The sequence below is a fragment of the Loxodonta africana genome, chromosome 2, assembly GCF_030014295.1.
Source record: "Loxodonta africana isolate mLoxAfr1 chromosome 2, mLoxAfr1.hap2, whole genome shotgun sequence".
NCBI classification, from domain to species: Eukaryota; Metazoa; Chordata; class Mammalia; order Proboscidea; family Elephantidae; genus Loxodonta; species Loxodonta africana.
Genome location: NC_087343.1, coordinates 164,922,152 through 164,942,371, shown reverse-complemented (window position 1 = coordinate 164,942,371; position 20,220 = coordinate 164,922,152). Strand labels below are relative to the sequence as shown.

At 52.0% G+C, this 20,220-nt stretch overlaps 1 protein-coding gene across 1 annotated transcript in view; it reads left to right on the top strand.

Moving 5' to 3' along the window:
- The window catches only part of CAMK2A (calcium/calmodulin dependent protein kinase II alpha), a 75,042-nt gene that overhangs the window by 28,556 nt on the left and 26,266 nt on the right, over window positions 1–20,220 (top strand). The window contains exons 4-13 of the mRNA XM_064278164.1: window positions 3,552–3,606; window positions 4,336–4,401; window positions 4,484–4,556; window positions 7,671–7,773; window positions 9,650–9,733; window positions 9,877–9,971; window positions 11,162–11,284; window positions 11,648–11,731; window positions 14,314–14,356; window positions 17,755–17,795. Of these exons, the coding sequence (XP_064134234.1) occupies window positions 3,552–3,606; window positions 4,336–4,401; window positions 4,484–4,556; window positions 7,671–7,773; window positions 9,650–9,733; window positions 9,877–9,971; window positions 11,162–11,284; window positions 11,648–11,731; window positions 14,314–14,356; window positions 17,755–17,795 (767 nt within the window). The remainder of the gene's footprint in view (window positions 1–3,551; window positions 3,607–4,335; window positions 4,402–4,483; window positions 4,557–7,670; window positions 7,774–9,649; window positions 9,734–9,876; window positions 9,972–11,161; window positions 11,285–11,647; window positions 11,732–14,313; window positions 14,357–17,754; window positions 17,796–20,220) is intronic.

The window sequence follows — 20,220 nt, the reverse complement described above, 5'->3', positions numbered from 1 at the left end:
ACCCAAGAGCCTGTGGCCCTTGAAACCTGCTGTTTCTCTAGAACTCTGGCTGAGTTATTCCTCTAGGCAGCCTCCACCAATGAAAGGGGAGTTTGTGTGTGAAAATAGCATTGAAACGAGGAGTCCTGTCTCCTAGGCTCAGAGGTCTGATTCAGCCATCTCTCAAGGACAGAAGCAGACTCCAGTGCAGTTGCTACAGGTTGTGGACTGCCCAGTGGGGATTCAAATACAGCTCCTGTCCCCCTAAAGTGTCTTCTCAGAGGGACCCATTGCTGTTAAGTCGATTCTGACTCATAGGACCCTATAGGACAGGGTAGAACTGCCCTATAGGGTTTTCCAAGGAGCGGCTGGTGGATTCACACCACTGACCTTTTGGTTAGCAGCTGTTCTCTTAACCACTCAGCACAAAGGTACCATCTGAGCTAGAGACAGCAAATACCCACACCACCCCTGCCCCAATTATGTCCATTTCCCTGAGCTCTAAGGACCTTCTCTGTAGGGGTTGAGGCTCCTGGTCACGGGGTGGATCTGGGACTCCAGCCTTCAGGGGAGGGAAAGCTCCTTCCAAAAGTCACTGGCCCCATTCTAAAAGTCCTTTCTGAGATGATTCTGGCTGCGGCTGGCTTCTCAGAGCTTCTCACACTCAGGAAAGGAAGACTCACGCAGCTGCCTGAGGCATGCTCACCAAGAGTCCACTTAGAGGAAGACTGGGAGAGGAGAGTACTTTTCCAAAACTTTACCTTGATACACAAATAATACAAGTTTATTACAGATAAATGAGAACAGATCATTTTAGAAGTATCTCCTATAACCCCACCATCTAGAGCTAACATTTTTTGATATATGCTTCCAGATTTTTCTCAAGTACACTTATACATATTCTCTCAGGTCAGGTTCCCTAGAAGCAGAGCCTGAGGTAGGCATTTGGGTGGTCATGGTTCATTGAGGTGCGCTCCCAGAGGAGATCTGTAAGGGGTGGGGTAAAGCAGGATAAAGAGGGGGAAGGAGCCGAGCAAGGATGTTGTCTCAAGTCAAATCTAAATTTGACCTGATCCCAGGTGGTGAAGGGGGACCTCTGGGGCATAAATCACATGGCAGTGTTATTCCTCCTTGGGACAAGGGGACCAGCCCTTTGTACCACCTTACCGTCCCCTCCCCCACACCTCCATTAGACAATCTTTGGCTGAAGGCTCCAGGTAACCTTGTGGGCAAGGTGACTGCCCTCAGCCAAGGGCAATTCTCCAGAAAAAGGCAAGGGGGCACCTGTTAGCAGCCACTACTCCCAGCAGCTGGGGCGTGGGTGCATCAACCTTCTCAAGGAGATCTGGACAGGGCACATATACAGGCTTGCCAGATTCCATACCAAAAATATACAAGGATGCCCATTTAAATTTGAATTTCATATAAACAGCAAAAAATGTTTAGTATAAGTATACCCACATACGCAATATGTAGGTCATACTTAAAAAACCCAAAACCCATTGGTGTGGAGTTGGTTCTGACTCATAGTAACCCTATAGGACAGAGTAGAGGCGCCCTCATTGGGTTTCCAAGGCTATAAATCTTTTCAGAGGTAGATTTCCATATCTTTCTCCTGTAGAGTGACTGGTAGGTTCAAACTGCTGACCTTTTGGTTAGCAGCCGAGTGCTCTAACCAGGGTGCCACCAAAAATATTTATCATTTATCTGAAAATCAAATTTAACTGGGCATTTTTTTTTTTTCTGGCAACCCTACCCCAATGGCATCTACTATACAGATACACATAAAATTGTAAAAATTAAGCAGGCAATTTACCTTGAAATGCATTTAAAAAAAAATAAGATGGATTAGTGGATGAATAGAGGAGTGAACAGATATATGATAATGCAAGTGTAGAAAAATATTAATGATAGAATCTAGGTGGTGGGTATACGAGTGTCCACTTGACTGTACATTTGCAAATTTTTATAATAAAATGTTGATAAGAAACCAAAGCAGTGTTACAGGTGATGTTAAGGAGCCCTGGCGGTGCAATAGTTAAATACTCCGCTGCTAACGGAATGGTTGGCAGTTTGAACTCCACGGGAGAAAGACCTGGTGATCTGCTTCCGTAAAGATTATAGCCAAGAAAACCCTACGGGCAGTTCTACTTTGCCACATAGGGTTGCTCTGAGTTGGAATCGACTCGACAGTATACAATAACAACACAGGCACTGTTAGGCAACCTGCCTTTCTTTGCTGTAAAATATATTTAAAACATCTTTCAGCAATTATTTTTAAATACGTGTTACCATTTAAGAATTTAAAAAAATTTTTTAATTTGTGTCCCCTTCATCCTCCATCCCTGGCCCCCACCTCCCCTCGCCCGTAGGCACCCATTCTGGGTACTTGATGCCTGTCCTCAGTCCACTCCCCAGACCTTTATGTGTAGATATGGGAGCCCATAAGTGATCCAGGAAATTCAATATTGCGTCGGAAATGTATGCACATGGCCAAAATTCAAACGGCACTGGGGTTTACAGGGAAAAATAAGTCTCCCACCACCTGTGACCACTTCTTCCCATTTCCTCCCTCCAAAGGCACCCCCAATGACAGCTTCTCCGTTTCCTTCCAGAGAGAAGTATGTCCTATGCAAGCTTAAATACATCCTTTTGAAAAAGTACTGTGCACACTGTTTAGCACCTTGCCTTTCATCAAAAGGTGTAATTTGGCAATGACTCTGAATTTTTTTTCTGAACCAGGGAATATGTAACTGCTACATCACTTTAATAGCTGTGTAATTTTTATCATGTGGCTGTATTCACTGAGCCACGCCCCCTCTATGGACATTTTCAGTTTGTGGTGTAGGGCACTTGTCCTGGGAGCACTTGCACTTGGCTGGACGTGCGTGGGCCCCAGAGTCATCTCAGGAGTCAGGTACCCCTTCTAGAAGCCCAGAGGGTGATTCTGAGAGCTCTGGGCTCCAGGGAGCCTTGCCTCTGCTCTTGGTAAATGAGGTGTGGAGAGATGACAGTTTCTCAGCGCACCGGAACTCAGAGAACACCGTCACTGCCCCCTCCACCTGGCTTTATTATCTCCTCCGACCTGGCAGCGGAGCAGGGACATTAGCTCAGGGCCAGCACTGAGTGAGCACCTACTGTGTGCCTCATGGAACTCTTGCAACAACCCTGCAAGTCTAGGAGTTTCATTTTCATTGTTGGGCAAGGAAACCGAAGCTCAGAAAGGTGGAGCAACTTGCCCAGAGTCACACAGCTCATAAGAGGCAGAGATGTGAGCCACAGGCTCTTTGCATGTAGCTGGCCTGCCCAGTAAGGAAACTAAGGCCTTGGAAAGGAGAGGGGACCAAACTTTGACCAGAACAGGAGTCCACTGTCTCTAAACCCAGGCCTCTCTTTTTGACGTCAGAGCGCTCAGTGCCCTGAGCGCTTGCTCATCTGTTTGTCAAAGCACCTGGTATCTAATTTGTGCTCAGTGACCATCTCAGCAATTGGAATGCTGGCTATACGAGGGACGAGAGGGAGGGCGGGGGTGGGAGCCTTGGATGTAACTGTTACCTCGGCCCCTCCCACAGTCCGACTCCATGACAGCATCTCTGAGGAGGGACACCATTACCTGATCTTCGACCTGTGAGTTTGGCCCCACCCTGGCATGGATCAGTACTGGGGGCAGCCTGAGGAGGGTCCCTGGGGCTGAGGAGTCCCACATGTCCCTGGGCTGGGCTGGGTTGGGCTGGATTCCCTCTTCTGGTCCCAAGTCTCCCAAGCAGTGCAAATTGGTTTTCCTGCTACACCAACAAACACTTTTGACCTTCATGGTTACGTATTTATTTCCATTCCTCTTCTATTTATGGCCAGTGATGCCGGTTTCCCACTTACAGTGGCCATATAAAGTTTCCTTTTGGAATATGTTTATGTTTTAAAGCCAGTCAATTTAAGGAAAAGCAATAATGAAAAGATAGGCTTTGGTGGTTCCTGGATTGGCAAGAAAACTCAGCGACGCTGGTCTCATCTGTAATAAACAGCCTTGGGTTTCTAGAAGCCTGATGAACCTGAGCGATGTGTTCCAAATATCCCAGCCCAGGTCTAACACCAGCCTGGAGCCCAGGGCAGCAGAAAGGCAGGCAACAGGGGGGTAAGGGCGAAGGGGGGCCAGTGGGAGGCTATGCTGGAACCTAGCAAGGCTGTTATAACAGGGGCGCGCCCCTGGTGGCCCCCAGGCCTTCAGCCCTAGTCCCCTCCTTTTGGGGCTGAGGTTCTCATGTCCCTGGGGGGACAGTTCTTAGCTTCCTGGAGGCTCTTGTAGATGAGGCTGTACCATGGCCTCTGTGGGAGAGTGATTCTTGCCTGTTTCCCCAGGGTCACTGGTGGGGAGCTGTTTGAAGACATAGTGGCCCGGGAGTATTACAGTGAAGCTGATGCTAGGTGAGTGCCAGACAGCCTTGCAGAGGGCATGCAGGGGTGGGCCACTCTTGCCCGCTCTCATACCAGGACCCCTTTCTTCCAGCCACTGTATCCAGCAGATCTTGGAGGCAGTGCTGCACTGCCATCAGATGGGGGTGGTGCACCGGGACCTGAAGGTGAGTGACCCACCCCTGAGTGCCATTCAGGGGGGAGCCTGCCCCCAGCCCTGCCTTCCCTTCCTCCAGCCAAGGGCCTTATCACACTCTTCTAGTTTCCCTGAGTTAGGCTGGGCAGGGAGTCTTCCCCACTGTCTGGATGAGGAAGCTGGGCTCAGGGAGGGAGAGCATCTAGGCTTGGGACTGAATTCTTCTGACTCTCAGCCCCACATGCTTTGTGCCAGGCCAGGAGGCACACCGGTAGACTGCCAACATTGACTACAGGGCATAGGGTGAGAAGACAGGCTCGGTTCAAATCCCAGCTAGGCCCACTTCCTAGCTGCATGGCCTGGAGTATCTCAACCTCTCTGAGTCTCAGCTTCTTTGCCAGCAGGTTGCCGTAGCAACCTCTGCAAGGGGTCAATGAGGATGTCAAATGAGAGAAACCAAACCAAACCTGCTGCTGTCAAGTCGATTTCAACTCATAATGACCCTATAGGACACAGTAGAACTGCCCCATAGAGTTTCCAAGGAGTGGCTGGTAGATTCGAACTGCCGACATTTTGGTTAGCAGCCATAGCAGATATGTTATTTTTCTTGTTCTTGGGGTGTCTGGCAGGCTGGAGGAAGAGACCAATAGGACGTGGGGCTCTTGTAGTATCCTCCTAAAGAGACTGGCAGGACTAAACAAGCGTGGAGTCTAGGATTGGCCCCAGTCACCCAGCCCTGCCCCGTTAGCACAGGGTTCATGGATTACTCTGTGGGGCCTCATGGCATCAGTGTCTGGTAGCTTATGACATCGCCCCCATTTTTCAGAGCAGGAAATTAAGGCCTAAAGAGTTTAAGGGGTTTGCCCAACGACATGCAGTTCATTTGTGGAGGAACTAGGCCTGGAGCCTGGTCTTCTGGTCCTGGATCCTGTGCCCTCAGTAGTCTGGTGCCAATACCCACTCAATCCAGTTCCTGTTCCTGTTGTAGCCGCTTTAGGGTGACCCTGCCAGGCATCCATAAAACCTCTGCTTTTCAGTGATGACAAAGTCACTCCCCACTGGGTAGTCCCTTGAATAGACAATGCTCCTTCAATCTTTCCTGATGCTGAGGTTTCACTCATGAGCCCAGTTCTGCCCTCTGGGGTCACAGAGAGCAGCCTCCAGCTCGGAGCAGCCCTGGAGGGACTGGGAGCAGTGATGTTCCAGCTCCTAGGTCTTCTGCAGGCTACAGTCCCCATTCTTGCCGGAATGTGCTTTCCAGACCCTCGTCATCCTTGGCTCCCTCCCTGGGCATGCTCCTGTTGGCCCAGGACCCTCTTGGGGTACCCACCTCTGGCTGTCATGGGCAGTTCATGGTTTCTCATTGGAGCCCCAAGTGAGGTCCCTGGGACTTGGTGTAGACCATAGTCGAGTGTGCACATGGAGGGTCTTAGGCCAGACAACAGGACCGTTCTCCCAGAGGGCCTGTTCCCATTATGGCTCCAACCCCTGCTCAGGGAGGAGGGAGGAGAGGCAGCCCAAATTTAGACCACACTGGGTAGATTAATTAGTAGCACATTCATCAAATCAGGGCAGGACGGCTACCACGACCCAGGACACGTTGGAAATGCTGCCCCAGAGGACAAAAGAGGCCTGAACGAGCTGGGCAGACAGGAGCTATATTTGCTTGGGTCCTGCCTAGCTTTGGGCAGTGAAGGATCAGATGTGGGACCCCTTGGAAGTCCCAGTGGGGAAGAGGATTGGAGGACAGAAGGAGATTGGCTGTCTTCAGGGCCTCTGAACCCCTCCCCAAGTGGAAACTGTGAATCCTAATGTTTATCAACACTTACTGTAGGCCACTGTTAAGTGCTTTCCATGGATCACCTCAGTTAATCCCTATACCAGCTCATGAGGTAGGCATTATTCCATTTTTCTGAGGTGGAAACTCAAGCTCAGAGACGTGAAATAATCTGCCCAAGTTCTACAGTGTAGAAGGGACAGTGCTGGGATTAGAAGCTGGACCTTCCAACTGTAGAGTCCATGATCTTAGCTCCCCTCTGTACTGAGTCCCAAGGTGGAGGGGAACGTCCAGACCCAGCAGGAGGTACAGGATTTCTGGGGGCCTGAGCCACCAGAGGGCAGCAGACTTGATACCCAAAAAACCAGGTGTGGGGCCTTTTTCAGGGCTGTTGCTGGTCCCATGTACCAGCCCCAACTATCTGTCAGCCTAGAGTGGTTAAGATCACAGCTCTGGAATCAGACTTTGCCTCAATTTTGGTTCTCACTTACCAGCTGTATGATCTTGCTCAAGTTATTTACCTCTCTGAGCCTTGGTTTCCTCGTCTTTATACACAGGACAAATACTTATATGCCACCCACTGTCCTAGGTGCTGATGATACAATGGACAGGACAGATAAGGAACTCGCATTCTATTGGGGGTGGCAGATAGTGAACACGCACATAGACAGATGAGAAAAATCATTAGAAATTGCGATGAGATTTCCGAAGGTGACAAAAAGGAGTCAAGCCAGAGGCCACCTGGGGGCTCCTCATTTCATTGGAGTAGTCATGGGGGACCTCTTTGAGGTGGTGACCTGAGGTGAGGGCTGGTTGGGGAGAAGGGGCCAGTCCTGTGAAGCTTGGTTAGGGAGAGTTATCCAGGTAGGAGGAACAGGAGGTGCAAAGGCCCTGAGGTAGGACCATTTCAGGGGGTGTAAGAAGACCACTGTGGAAAATGACAATACTAATATCTACCCCAAGGTGTTGTTGGGATGAATACAGGAGACAATGTATATTGCATATATGGCCCAGTTTGGGCACATAGTAGGGATATTATTTTTTCTTCTTTGTTGTGGTGGTGGTGTCTGTTTCTTTTCCTCACATCAGCCCTAGCTCCAGACCCTGAGGGGAGGGGAGGAGAGGGAAGGGAAGATGAAGGAAGGGTCTTCCCGTTACAGAACGGAGGCCTTGGCATAGGGCAGACCCCTCTCTAAGGACTGACACTCAAGGCCCTGTGGTGGGGGCTGGAGGTGGGAGAAGGGAGCCCCTGGATTATCCAGCTACTTCTCCTGTAAACCCAGGCCCCCCAGAGGTGAGGTTCTGAATCTGCTGATGGTCCTCTTGGCCCTTTCCTCCTCTTTCTCCCTCCTCTCTGGTCCTGCAAAGCCTGAGAATCTGCTGCTGGCCTCCAAGCTCAAGGGCGCTGCGGTGAAGCTGGCGGACTTTGGCCTGGCCATAGAGGTGGAAGGAGAACAACAGGCGTGGTTCGGTGAGTGGGGGGTGGGTGGGAGGTGGCAAGGATTTGGAGGGCCAGCCTTGCTGTTGACACATGACCTATAGGAACTCTCTGCAGAGCAAGGGTGGGTTGGGGATGGCTGTTGGACCATCTCTATGGTCAAGCCAGCCCTCAGGGTGCAGGGCCCACCCCACCCAGCCTCTCTAGATCAGTGGGCTTTGCGTATCCTGTCTTTCTGGGGGCCAGGCTCAGGGGCATGGTTATCACTAAAACAGTTTCATGAGCACTCACCTTCACTGTTGGCTAAGGATTTCCCCTAGCACCCTGGGTGCTAGAAAGCTTTATCCTGATTTTACAGGTAAGGAAATGGAGGCTGACAAACTTGGGCAAGGTTAAGGACACTTCAAAGAAGTATAAAACCCATTGTCGTGGAGTCGATTCTGACCCATAGCAGCCCTATAGGACAGAGCAGAACTGCCCCATAGAGTTGTAAAAGGTCTAACTAAAAGGTCTAGCAGCCGAAGGTCTCAACCACTACGCCACCAGGGTTTCCTGAAAGGAGTATAGTCAGGAGTGTAACTCAGATGACCCAGTACTCTTTGAGATTTTGGTGTAATTTTAGTCTCTTTTAGCTATCTGGAATGTTTTCTTAGTAAGCAACATGGATCAATGGTTAAGAGCCAGAGCTCTGGATTTAAATCCTGACTCTGCCACTTACCAGCTGTGTGACTCAGGGCAAATCATTTCCCCTCTCCAAGCCTTCATTTCCTCACCTGTGAAATGGAGCTGTGAGAATTAAATGATATCAGGCATGTAGAATGCTCAGCTCCGTGTTTAGCATACACTTGATAAACAGTGGGTATTCTTATAATTAATCATTAAACTATTTTTGTCCACTATTTCAGTTAGCCCTTCCGGTGATGCTGGGAGGTGTTTAAGATACCACCAGTTACCGTAGAGTTGACTCTGACTCATGGTGACCCCATGTTTGTCAGAGTACAGCTGCGCTCCATAAGATGTTCGCTGGCTGATTTTTCAGAAGTAGATCGCCAGGCTTTTCTTCTGAGGCATGTCTGGGTGGCTCCAACTGCCCACCTTTTGGTTATCAGCCAAGCATGTTAACCGTTTGCACCACCCAGGAACTCCAGTATTTAAGATAAAGAAAAAACTAAAACCCATTTCCTTTGAGTGGATTCCGACTCCTAGCAACCCTATAGGACAGAGTAGAACTGCCCCATAGAGTTTCCAAGGAGCGCCTGTTGGATTCGAACTGCTGACTTTTTGGTTAGCAGCTGTAGCACTTAACCACTACACCACCAGGGTTTCCAGTACTTAAATACTCTCTTTCTCTCAGTATTTGAGATAGGAGTCCCTAGTTCCCCATTTGGCAGATGAGGAAACCGAGGCCCAGAAGATAAAGAGACCTACCCAAGGATTTAGGGGACAGAGCCGGAGTTAGGAACAGGTCCCCAGAAGTCCCATCATCAGCTCCTAGGAGGGGATTGGGAGTGGGCAAAGGTTCAGCTCTCATCCTGGAACTGCCATGGCATGTAGATTTCATCTCAAGTGCCACCAGCAATCAACTGGTACTGGCTGCAGAGAGAGTTGTGTTGAGAAGCTTATGAAGCTGAGTCAGGACCTGCGGGAAGGAGTTCTGATTAATGGTTTCTTCCATAGGCTCTGGAGTGGGGACATGTGTACTATGTATTTGCTGACCCTGGTCCAGAGGTTTACTGACCTTAGTCTGGTGCAACATGGGGTTGCATGGTGTAACACTAAGGTCTGGGGGGTGGGGGTGTCTTCCCATCTCCAGGGCAGCCCTCGTCCCCTCTTCCGGCAGGGCCTTGCTCTGAGTTACTTAAGTGCCAACCTTTGTGTGTGTGTCTGCCTGTCTGTATCTGGGGAGCAGGGTTTGCAGGGACACCTGGATACCTCTCCCCAGAAGTGCTGCGGAAGGACCCTTATGGAAAGCCTGTGGACCTGTGGGCCTGTGGTGAGTGTCCTGGGAGCTAGAAGACCCTTTTACTCCTCAGCTGCCCCCTCCTCTGGTGCCCCCTCTCTCCTTTCTTCATTACCCCCCCACCCTTCATCTCTCCTGCCCACAGAGGGTTGAAGGTTCTCCCATCCTCTCCCCAGGGGTCATCCTGTATATCCTGCTGGTTGGGTACCCTCCATTCTGGGATGAGGACCAGCATCGCCTGTACCAGCAGATCAAAGCTGGCGCCTATGATGTGAGTGTTGCTCCTCCTCTGCCTTCCCACCCCCATCCCTGGGTCCCCTTCCAATGAAAGTCGATGCCCAGGGAGACCAGAGACCAGAGGACACCTCCCCCCTGCCCTCCCACCCACTCAGGGCCCCTCTCACTCTCAAGTGCACAGATGGAGCTTGAGGACTGACCAGGGCCCAGTATTGAGCACAACACACCTAATGACTGGGAGCCCAAAGTGACAGGATTTATCCTGTAGGGTCCAAGATGGCAGAAAGAGAACCAAAGTTGGCTCAGAAGTGGGGGAACAGACCCCAGAAGCCAGGCTTTTATCTTTCTCTCTATATATGTAAAATAATAATAATAGCTAACACTTATTTCCCTGGGTGGTGCAAATGGCTAATGAGCTCAGCTGCTAACCAAAGTTCTCCCGGAGGCATCACAGAAGAAAGGCCTGGTGATCTACTTCTGAAAAATCAGCCATTGAAAACCCTATGGAGTTCAATTCTCCTCTGACTCACACTGGGCCACCATGAGTCAGAGCTGACTCAATGGCACCTGGTTCTGGTTTAACATTTCTTTCACACTCTTCTAAATGTTTTACATGTATCACTACATTTACACCTCACTCCACTCTATAACATAGGTACTATTATTATCCCCACAGAGGCACAGAGAGGTTAAGTAACTGCCCAAGTCACACAGCAAAGAAATGATAGAACTGACATTTGAACCCAGGCAGTCTGGCTCCAGCGTCCATGCTTTTACCAAGCTATCCTGCTTTTCTGCATAGCTGTTATCTACCAAACTATGACCCACGTGCTTTATAGCCTATGCAATCCTCATGACTTGCCCAAGGTCTCAGAGCCAGGGAGAGGCAGGGGCAGGACTTGAACCCAGGTCTTCTAATTCTGAAGCCTGGGCTATAACCACTGGCCTGCTTCTCTCCAGGTGAGGCATAGCTTCAGAATAATGCGGGGGGGGGGGTACCTTTCCCTCTGTCCCTGTTCCAATTGTCCTAGGGTCAGGTGACCTGTCCCACCCCTGATCCCAGATGGATCCCTGCATTTAGGAGCTTCCAACTTCCCTTGGTTACAGACGCCTGAGTGGGTAGGCAGTGGGACCCCTGCCTGCTCCCCTGCCAGTCAGGGGCTGGGGGATCGCAGGGGTGGCCTGGGGCAGGCTGGGCAAACCTGGCCTCTCTGCCCCTTCCAGTTCCCATCACCCGAGTGGGACACCGTCACTCCGGAAGCTAAGGACCTGATCAATAAGATGCTGACCATTAACCCGTCCAAACGTATCACAGCTGCCGAGGCCCTCAAACACCCCTGGATCTCGGTGAGCCTTTCTCAGCAGGGCCCTCCACAGAGCCCTGCCAAGCCTCAGGGCCCAGACCCCCAGAATGGGGCCAAGGAGGCCTTAGTTCACAAACTCAGACCTGCATGGTCCCCGGGGGGATTTGGCAATGGGAAGTATTTCGGGCTGGCGTCATGACTGGGGGTGCTACTGAAACTGCCAGTGGGCTAAACATCCTGGGTGCTAAACATCCTGCTGTGTTTATGACACCCCCTAGAACAAAGAATTGTCCCCTGCCCCAAATGTCGACCACACTTCCATTAAGATGTCCTGCTGAGGGGACCTTGGGGAGGCCTTTCCTCCAGCCTGCCTTCTGCTCACAGACCTCTTCCCTCTCCCCTCCAGCACCGGTCCACTGTGGCCTCCTGCATGCACAGACAGGAGACCGTGGACTGCCTGAAGAAGTTCAACGCCAGGAGAAAACTGAAGGTAACAGGTCCCCCCGGCCATGACCCCGGGTGTGGGAGTAGCGTGCCTGGGTCTCTACAGAAGCCAAGAGACTCACTCACTAGTACTTCAGTTCATTCCTTCAACAAGCCATTTATTGAACACCTACTGTATGCTGGAAAGTGGGCTAGGCTTTGGGGAGTATATTAGTCAGGGTTCTTCAGAGAAACAGAACCAATAAGATTAGACGTATATGTTTACATATAGTAAGGAGCCCTGGTGGCACAATGCTTAAGTGCTCGGCTGCTAACTGAAAGGTCAATGGTTTGAAACTACCAGCAGCTCTGAGGGAGAAAAGACCTGGCGATCAGCCCCCATAAAGATTACAGCCTAGGAAATCCTATGGGGCAGTTCCACTCTGTCCTATAGGGTTGCTATGAGTTCGAATTGACTTGACGGGCACATGACAATATATATATGATAGATAAATATATATATACATATGTATACAGAAAAAAAATTTCTTTTTATACACACATATATACATATACACAAAAAAAACCCACTGCCGTCGAGTTGATTCCGACTCATAGAGACCCTATAGGACAGAGTAGAACTGCCCCAGAGAGTTTCCAAGGAGCACCTGGCGGATTTGAACCACTGACCTCTTGGTTAGCAGCTGTAGCTCTTAACCACTATGCCATGAGGGTTTCCTCTGTAAACCTTGCAGGGTAGTTCTACTCTGTAACACAGGAGGTCACCATGAATCAGAATTGGCTTGACAGCAACAGTCTTTGTTTTTTTTGTTTTTTTTTTTTTTGGCTATATACATATTCATCTATAAAACACATATATGAAGACAGAAAGAGGGATTTATTTTAAGGAATTGGCTTACAGGATTGTGAGCAATGGCAAATCTAAAATCTGTAGGTCAGGCAGTGGGCTGGAAACTTGAGCAGAATGTCTATGCTATAACATAGAAGACTATGTTATAGTCTTCAGGCAGAATCCTCCCTTGAAAACTTCAGTTTTTGTACCTAAGGCCTTCAACTGATTGGATGCGGCCCACCCACATTATTGAGGGTAATCTGCTTTACTTGAGGCCAGCTGATTTAAATGTTAATTATAAGTAAATACCTTCATAGCAACATCCAGGTGTTTGACCAAACAACTGGGCACCATAGCCTAGTCAAGTTGACCCATAGCCATCACAGGGAGTTTGCAGTGAATTTGCCCCATGGCCACCTGACCAAGCTCTCAGTCTAGTGGGAGGACAGATGAGTGACCAGGAACCCTCAGGGCCGTGATGAGTGCTGTGACTGACGCTGTGGGAACACAAAGCACCACCATGAGCCAGGTCTGGAAAGATCCCGAAAAACCTTGCTGCAGCAAATGGCGTTTAAGCTGAGACCCTGAAAAATAAGCAGGTATCAGCCAAATGTAGGATCAGAGTGGGGAAGAGTGTCCCAGACAGGGAACAGCTGGAAGCGTGAGCATGAACCCTTAGGGCAACGGTGTATGGGTCAGTTGTGACTGGGTGGGAGACCATGGGTAGGGGGTGCGTGGTCCTGGCTTTGAAGCGCTGGGGGGTGGGGAGGGTGGCTGAGAGACTCAGACAGTGACCATGGCCCCAAGGAAGCAACAGTAGGACCCAGGAGGGCCCTAAACTGTGTGCTCAGGGTCGTGACAGCTCCTGACCTAGCTCTTGTCAGGGACCCCATGAGCTGGTAGGTGCAGGGAACAAGGGGTACCCTCCTCCCTGCCCCGGCCAGTTGGGGCAGAGAAGCCATCAGAACGTTGGGAGATGATGAGTAACGGATGCTGAGGCCCGGGTCATTCGGAACCTCCTCATCAACTACTCCTGGGCCTGGAACGAGGGCTCAGGACGGGGCCATGGGCTGAGAGGGTGGTGGCTGGTTGATGCCAGGAGAACTGAGTCCTAGCCCCACCCCAGTGGGATCGGTGTCGTGGAGGAAGTCTCAAATGTTGCAATCAGGGATTCTAAAAATCGTAGTCTATTGACTCAGGGGTTGTCCAAATCAGGTCAGACTTGGACAGGGTTAGAACCTTGGAAGGCCTGACCACAGGGCCATAGCCCCTGCCCCTGACTGACAGAGAGGAGTTCTTCATGCTAAGAACCCTCCAGATTCTGAGCCCAGGGCCACACAGGGACAAAAGTGCTGGAGTGAGGTGCTGAGTGCCGGCAGAGGGCAGAGAGGTGGAGGGCTGGCACGCAAAGGGTCTACTGTCCTTACCCAGGCAGGAAACTTCCATGGCCTTTTGGAGCCCCCACTGGCAGGCGTCCTTGGAGTCCATCCACCAGCCTTGCCTGGGCCAGTGGGACCTATTAATATCTGTTCCTAGGAGCTGAGCCAGCTAAGGCCCGCTAGCCCCTGACTTCTTCATGGGTGGGGGGCTCTTGGCCCTAGCTGGAAGTATTTGGTTGGGGGCAGTCTCTGGGGTGTGTGTAGGGGAACAAATGGAGGATCAAGGGCAGAAGGCTTTGTCTCTGAAGGCAGCACCTGCCTCTCCTTCCCCACTGCCCCTCTCCTTTCTCTGTCTCTCCTCTGACCCCTCACCCCCCCCTCCTCTCCCCCATGTCCTCCTCCTCTTCTCTGTTCCAGGGAGCCATCCTCACCACCATGCTGGCCACCAGGAACTTTTCGGGTAGGTGGTGGGACCACAGAGTCCCCAACACACCCTGAACTGGTCTGCTGGGGGTAGTGCCCTATTGGATGTTTGGGTACCTTCAGGCCAGAGGGCCTGTTGACAGTGGGTGCTATAGAGGACCCTGTGGCTAGGGGTTTACCTCACCTGTCACATACCAGCACCCAGAAATGGGGAGAGGTCAAAAGTTGTCCCCCCCCTTCACAGCAGGGCTGGAGTTCTCAGACTGGGCCAATCACAGGGGAAATCTTCCTGAATGTTGGGGTACAGGTCCGGATTGGACTGACCCAGGCCCAGGGAGTAACAATACCCCTCACCATTATTGAAGCACTATGCTAAACAGTTCTCACGCATCCCCTCAGGTGGCTTCCATGACAAGGAAGTGAGGGGGCTATTGCTATCCCTGTTTTCCGGATGAGGAAACTGAAGCTCAGGGAGCTGAGCTCTGCCTGACTTACCCCAGTTGCCACTGCTAGAGATAGGCAGAGCCCAGATTCAACACACATTTGACCAGCCCCAGAGCAAGTGCCCTTAAGCAGGCTGGGTCACCAGGGAGTCCATCAGAGGAGCCTCCCAGGTTCTTGGCCAAAGCCAAGCTGGTTAAGGTGGGGAGTACCCAATTACCTGTGGCATGTGGCCCCAAAGACAGCAGGGGAAGGAATTAGCATCAGGGCTTAGCAAGAAACTCTGCTTGGCATGTCAGTGAGTGGTGGGGCAAGCGCCTGACAGAGGCTTCTCTCCAGAGCCCGGAAGGGCTGGCAGGGCAACTGAGCCAATATAGGAAAGCTCACCTGAGGGGCCCTTTGGCTGAGGCCTGGCCAGAGGAGTAGACTGCAGCAGGCGTGTGGCCAGCACCACAGCAAGGGCTCAGCTCTGAGAAGGGTACAGCCCTGGCTTTGCTGAGAAGGCCCACCTGCCCGGTTAACCAGGTAGGAAGAGATAGACCCAGAGGTGAGAAGGGCACTGGAACTCAGCCTTCAGCTTTCTCTACCACACTGGACTGCTTCCCACCCTCTCCCCACACAAGGATCCTGCAGTTCCTTTAACTGAAAGATGAGCTGCCTACACAGTCAGAGTCTTTTTTTAACAACTGAATCGCCTCTTGAGAACTCCAGCCCAGAGCTCACAAAATGGTGGCCTGTGGTCAGATCCAATCTCCCTAGATGTGCTCTATGGGGCCATCGATGATTTTAAAAATTTTGGAATTGGCTCTCAGCACTTAAAAATCAAGAGATTTCAGATAAGACACAAAATTTCTGGCTTCTCTTGAAAATCAGAGTACCTGGCATGACTGGACCTGCAATGCTGCCAGCAGCTTGGGCTGGGGTTGAGCGGGTGTCCTCCTGCAGGGGGCGCACTTCTGCTCTCCACAGCCACAGCTGCCCATCTACTTGACCCTGACGCTGTGTAAGCTGCCTGTGATTTTTGCGTATCTCATAGATATGAGAGGAAAGGGCGTATTTCTTGTACCAGATTCTGTCAAAAGTAGGAAAATGAAAGACAGCCTGAGAGAGCTGTGTGTTTTAAGATAAAGGGGAGAGAATACATATTTGAGGAAACAAGGTTCTTGCCGTTGGCTAGCCCTCTTACTGTCATTTCCATTATCTGCCTGGCCACTGTAAGTATTTGAGTTTGAGATCCCATTCTAGTCCACCTCCCTTCCCAGCCCTCTGAATTTCCCATTTTACAGATGAAGAAATTGAGTCCCAAAGATGGAAGTAATTAATTTACTGACAGAGCCAGGGCCTGAACAGGCTTTCCCCTCCAGCCTCTGCTTTGGCTGAGGTCTTCAACTCAAGAGCAGGGTCCTGGGAAGCCTCTCTGCCTCTATCTTTCAAGAAGAACCAAGGTCCTGAGGTTAGCCTCAAAATACAAGAAGAGCCCTGGGCTCCAGTCCTGACCTGAGGTCAACTCACTGCTTCACCTGTTCCCTCTTTGGACCTCAATTTCCTTATCTGAAAAATGGGCCTGCTGAGTGTTGCTCATCCTAACGATGCTCTAAGAAGACATGTGCTGGTGAAAGGACTTCATCAGCTGTGGCATGTGGGAGGGACTGCTCTGAGGTCAGCTCACCTCTTGTGTTTTCATTTTAAGGCTCCAAAAGATGTGGGTGAGTGGTGGTGGACGAGGTGGAAAGGTTAGTCTGGACAAGTTAGGGGTCCCTGGCTCCACCGGGCAGCTCAGAAGTGGGAGCTTTCATAGACAGGATGAGGACACATAGAGAAAGCAAACCTAGAGTTAGAAGTGGGGCCAGTGGGCTGGAGGGAGCTTGAGGAAAGTGAGAGAGGGGCTTGGGAATGTGAAGGATCAGAAGGGGACCCCCACACCCTTGCTTTGCAAGAAGGAAACTTTGGAATGGAGCCTGGAAGGGGTCATAGGTGGAATGTGAGGGATGACCGGCAAGGGCCCCTGGGGTGTTGATGTCTGCACACCTACCCCTGGCCCCCCGCCCCCCGCCCCCCCCCCCACCATTTCATCCTCTCCAGGCCACCAGGAAAAAAAAATTATAATGGCTACTGTTTACCGAGTATCTACTGTGCAGGGGTCAAGTGCTGTGCTAAGCGCTTTATATATACCCAGCCTTGTTTAACTCAAGGCATTTGCTTAAGGCCTAAAGCAGCTGGATGCCAGGCTGGGTAGGGCTGGGCATTCCGTGCCATTTCCTGGCTGGTGGCCTCTCCGAGAACTCTGGCTAGAAGACAAGGAGGGAGGGAAAGGGAAATGACAGAGGCCGAGGCCTCCCTGAGAGCTATAGTCCCGCTTTACCGGCCACCAGGAAGACAGCCAGCCCCAGCATGGAGCTCGGGAGCCTGCAACTGCTGCCCAGGAGAAAGGCTGGGGGTGGGTGCTCTGGCAGGGGTAGGCCCCAGAGGGGGGCATCTGCTTCTTGTCACCAGCAAAACTCGGCCTGCAGCTGTCCAGAGTGAGTAGGCAGGGCTGACATATGACCCCGCAGCAGCATGGGGCTAAAATTAGAGAAGGCTGGGGCGGGAGGAGCATCCAGCCCCGGGCCAGGCAGCCAGGCCTCTGGTTGGCCACCACTAGCATGGGTGGTGACCGGGATCCAGAGGGAATCCCCAGGCTGAGGCAGCACCCCCACCACCCAGGACGTGCTGGACACCTCCCTTGACCCATGGGGCCAGAGGGCCACGCTCACGGTTGCTGAGAATCTGGGGAGCCCAGGCCCACCCCGTGGCCACTGGCTGCCCTGGGCCGCTGAGGAGGGAGGAGGAGGAGGAAGAGAAGGAGGAGAAGGAGGTCTCCCTCAGCGTTGCTGACGCGGCTCTGTTCCTCACACTGCCTGCCCGCTGGCCGCCCGTGGATGCTGCTGTTTCTCACCCTGTGGGCCCTGGTGCCCTGCCTGGTGTTGTTAACCCTCTACTTTCTCTCCTCCACAGGAGGGAAGAGTGGAGGAAACAAGAAGAACGATGGTGTGAAGGTAAGCTCCCTGGGAGCTCTCAGGGCCTGCCTCCAGCAGCGTTTCCACCAACAGGGACTGGCTGTCAGGGCGGCGCAACCAGGCCCTGCTAATGATGTTCTGGGTAGACGTGACACACCTGTGGCCAGGCCGTCACCAGACCCAGACACCTGAACTTTGAGTGCCTGCCCTCTTACCATGAGAGCTGGGACTTGGTGGGGCAGGTGGGGGAGGGGGGCTGAAGGAGAGTGGGCGGGGCAGGTGGGCTGGGGTTAGAGAGGGTGCAAGGGAAGGGGCAGGTCCCAAGGTTCTTTGGGGTTGGAGACCTGGTGAGTGAGAGAGTGCAAGAGGGGACAAAGATGGTGCTGAGGGATGGCCTCTTCTGCCCAGAATGGGCCCCTGACCTTATGCCCACCCTGGCCCAGACCACAAAGCCCATGGAGGACAGACAGCCATTCCTCTCAGCTCTGGGACCTAGAGGTTTGCCCATCTCAAAGGCCTGCCAGTTCAGTGCCAAAAAACCCTCCTCCCTCCACCTGCCAAGCCCTAGGGGCTGGGGGAGACCCAGGCCTGCCCTCTGTCCCCACCCCAATGCCCGATGCCCGAGCTACTTTCCTCCACTCTTGCTGAGCCCTCCTTCCTGCCTCATCTGTCTTCTCCCTCTACTCTCAGGGGCCTGGCCCCCCGCTCTCTGCAGCTCCCCACCCTCCCTTGCCACTGGATCACCTTGTGGGTTCTCTTCTCTTGAGACCCTACCTTTTTCTGGGCTCAGACCCCTGCCTGGCCAGGGTCCTAGGGCTGGGCTGTGCCTGGGACCCTGGGAGGTGTGGGAAGCTCCCCAAACGCAGCTACCCAGGTGTGCTGGTGGCTTCATCCCTGGTAGCATTTATAGTCTCAGGCTGCTGGCTTCGCTCAGTTGGGGGGCAAGTGGGAGGGGTTCTGAGCTGGATGTCAGAGGCCATAATGGGGGCTCCCCACTGCCCTGAGCTGTCTCTCCGTTTGAGTTTTCCCATAGGTACAATAGGCAGGAGTAGGAGGGGTATGGACTCGATAATTTCCAAGGTTTTGGCTTTAAAAGCAGACAAACAAAAAGAGCAACGAAAGCCCTGTCTAGTCATTCTCCCTTCTCATCTTGGGTCTTTGAGGGATACATACTTATCTGGTTATTAGCCTAAGTGGCATTCAAACTGAAAGCGAGCCCAAAGACTCTGAGGAGATGCCTCCTTTAGCACATGGGGGTGCGTGGGATGAGAAAGGGGCAGGCTGAGGGGATAAGAGTCTGGACTTCTCATGCCCACATCAGCCAGAACAGGTCTGTGTAATGGTCATCGTGGTGGTTAAGAGAGCCTGGGTGGGCTGAGCAGTGGCGAGACCTTGGGTGGTTACTGAAATTCCCTGAGCCTGCGTCTCCTCATTCATGCAGTGAGGTTAAAAGGGTTCCCAGCTCATAGAGCTGTCTGGAGATTAACAAAGACACTATGTATACTGAAGGCTTAGCAGAGTGCTGGCGTGTGATACATGCTCATTCGATGCCCATCAATATTATTATCTTTTATCTGTTTTTGTGTATCGGACTTTTGGGTAAGATTTCTCTTGAAAACAAAGTTTGCTCAAGAAAACATTTGGAAAGCCAACCCAGTTTACAAAGTTAACATGCACCCACACCAAACCCTGGAATGGAATCCTGAATTGAGTCCTGGCTTACCTGCTGTTTTGGATTACCTATGAATCACCCTCTTGCACCCCCACTTTGAAAGGGTAATGCTAGGATGGCTGTACAGCACTCTGTGAGTTTTGAGCAGCTGGGGCTCTCTGCTCCCTGGTGTGCAGATGCAGAGCTGAGCTCCTTAGGGAAAGCCGTCTCCCTGACCCTGATTTGGGAGTGTCAGGGCATAGACCACAGGCATTGAGGGGCTATGGTCCAAGTCAGTGGAGGAGAAAGGGGTAGAGGAAGAGGCTGTTCTAGTCTGCTGGCCCTTGGATACGGGGCCTGGCAAAGCTGATAGAAGAACCACTGGGGGTGAGGTCAGGAGCCTCCCTCAGGTGGGTCTTGGGACAAAGCTCTAGTCTGGTTTCTCTCGTGGCAAGGACAGGAGGTGTCAGAGAGAAGGGGTCTCATGGCATGGTGAGACTGGGCTGGCCTGCAGGCTCTCAGATGGGCCTCGCTGAGTAAAGTGCCATGGCTTCCTGTAGCCAGGACAGATGGAGTGACTTCTCAGGGTGAACTGAGGTGCAAAGGAGGAGAAACGCAAAGGGTGTTCCAAGCCAGTTCGTCTCTTTGGCTCAGACTGCTTCCCTTCCTTGCATGGAAGAGAGAGGAAGTCCAGCTGGAAGACGGGGACGTTGCCCAGGATTCAGAGAGCCCAGCCTGCAATACGTGCTCCCCTGAAGGAGCAGGTTGAGCAGCTGGGTGTGGGGTCCAGTCGGCATTCACTACCAGTGGGAA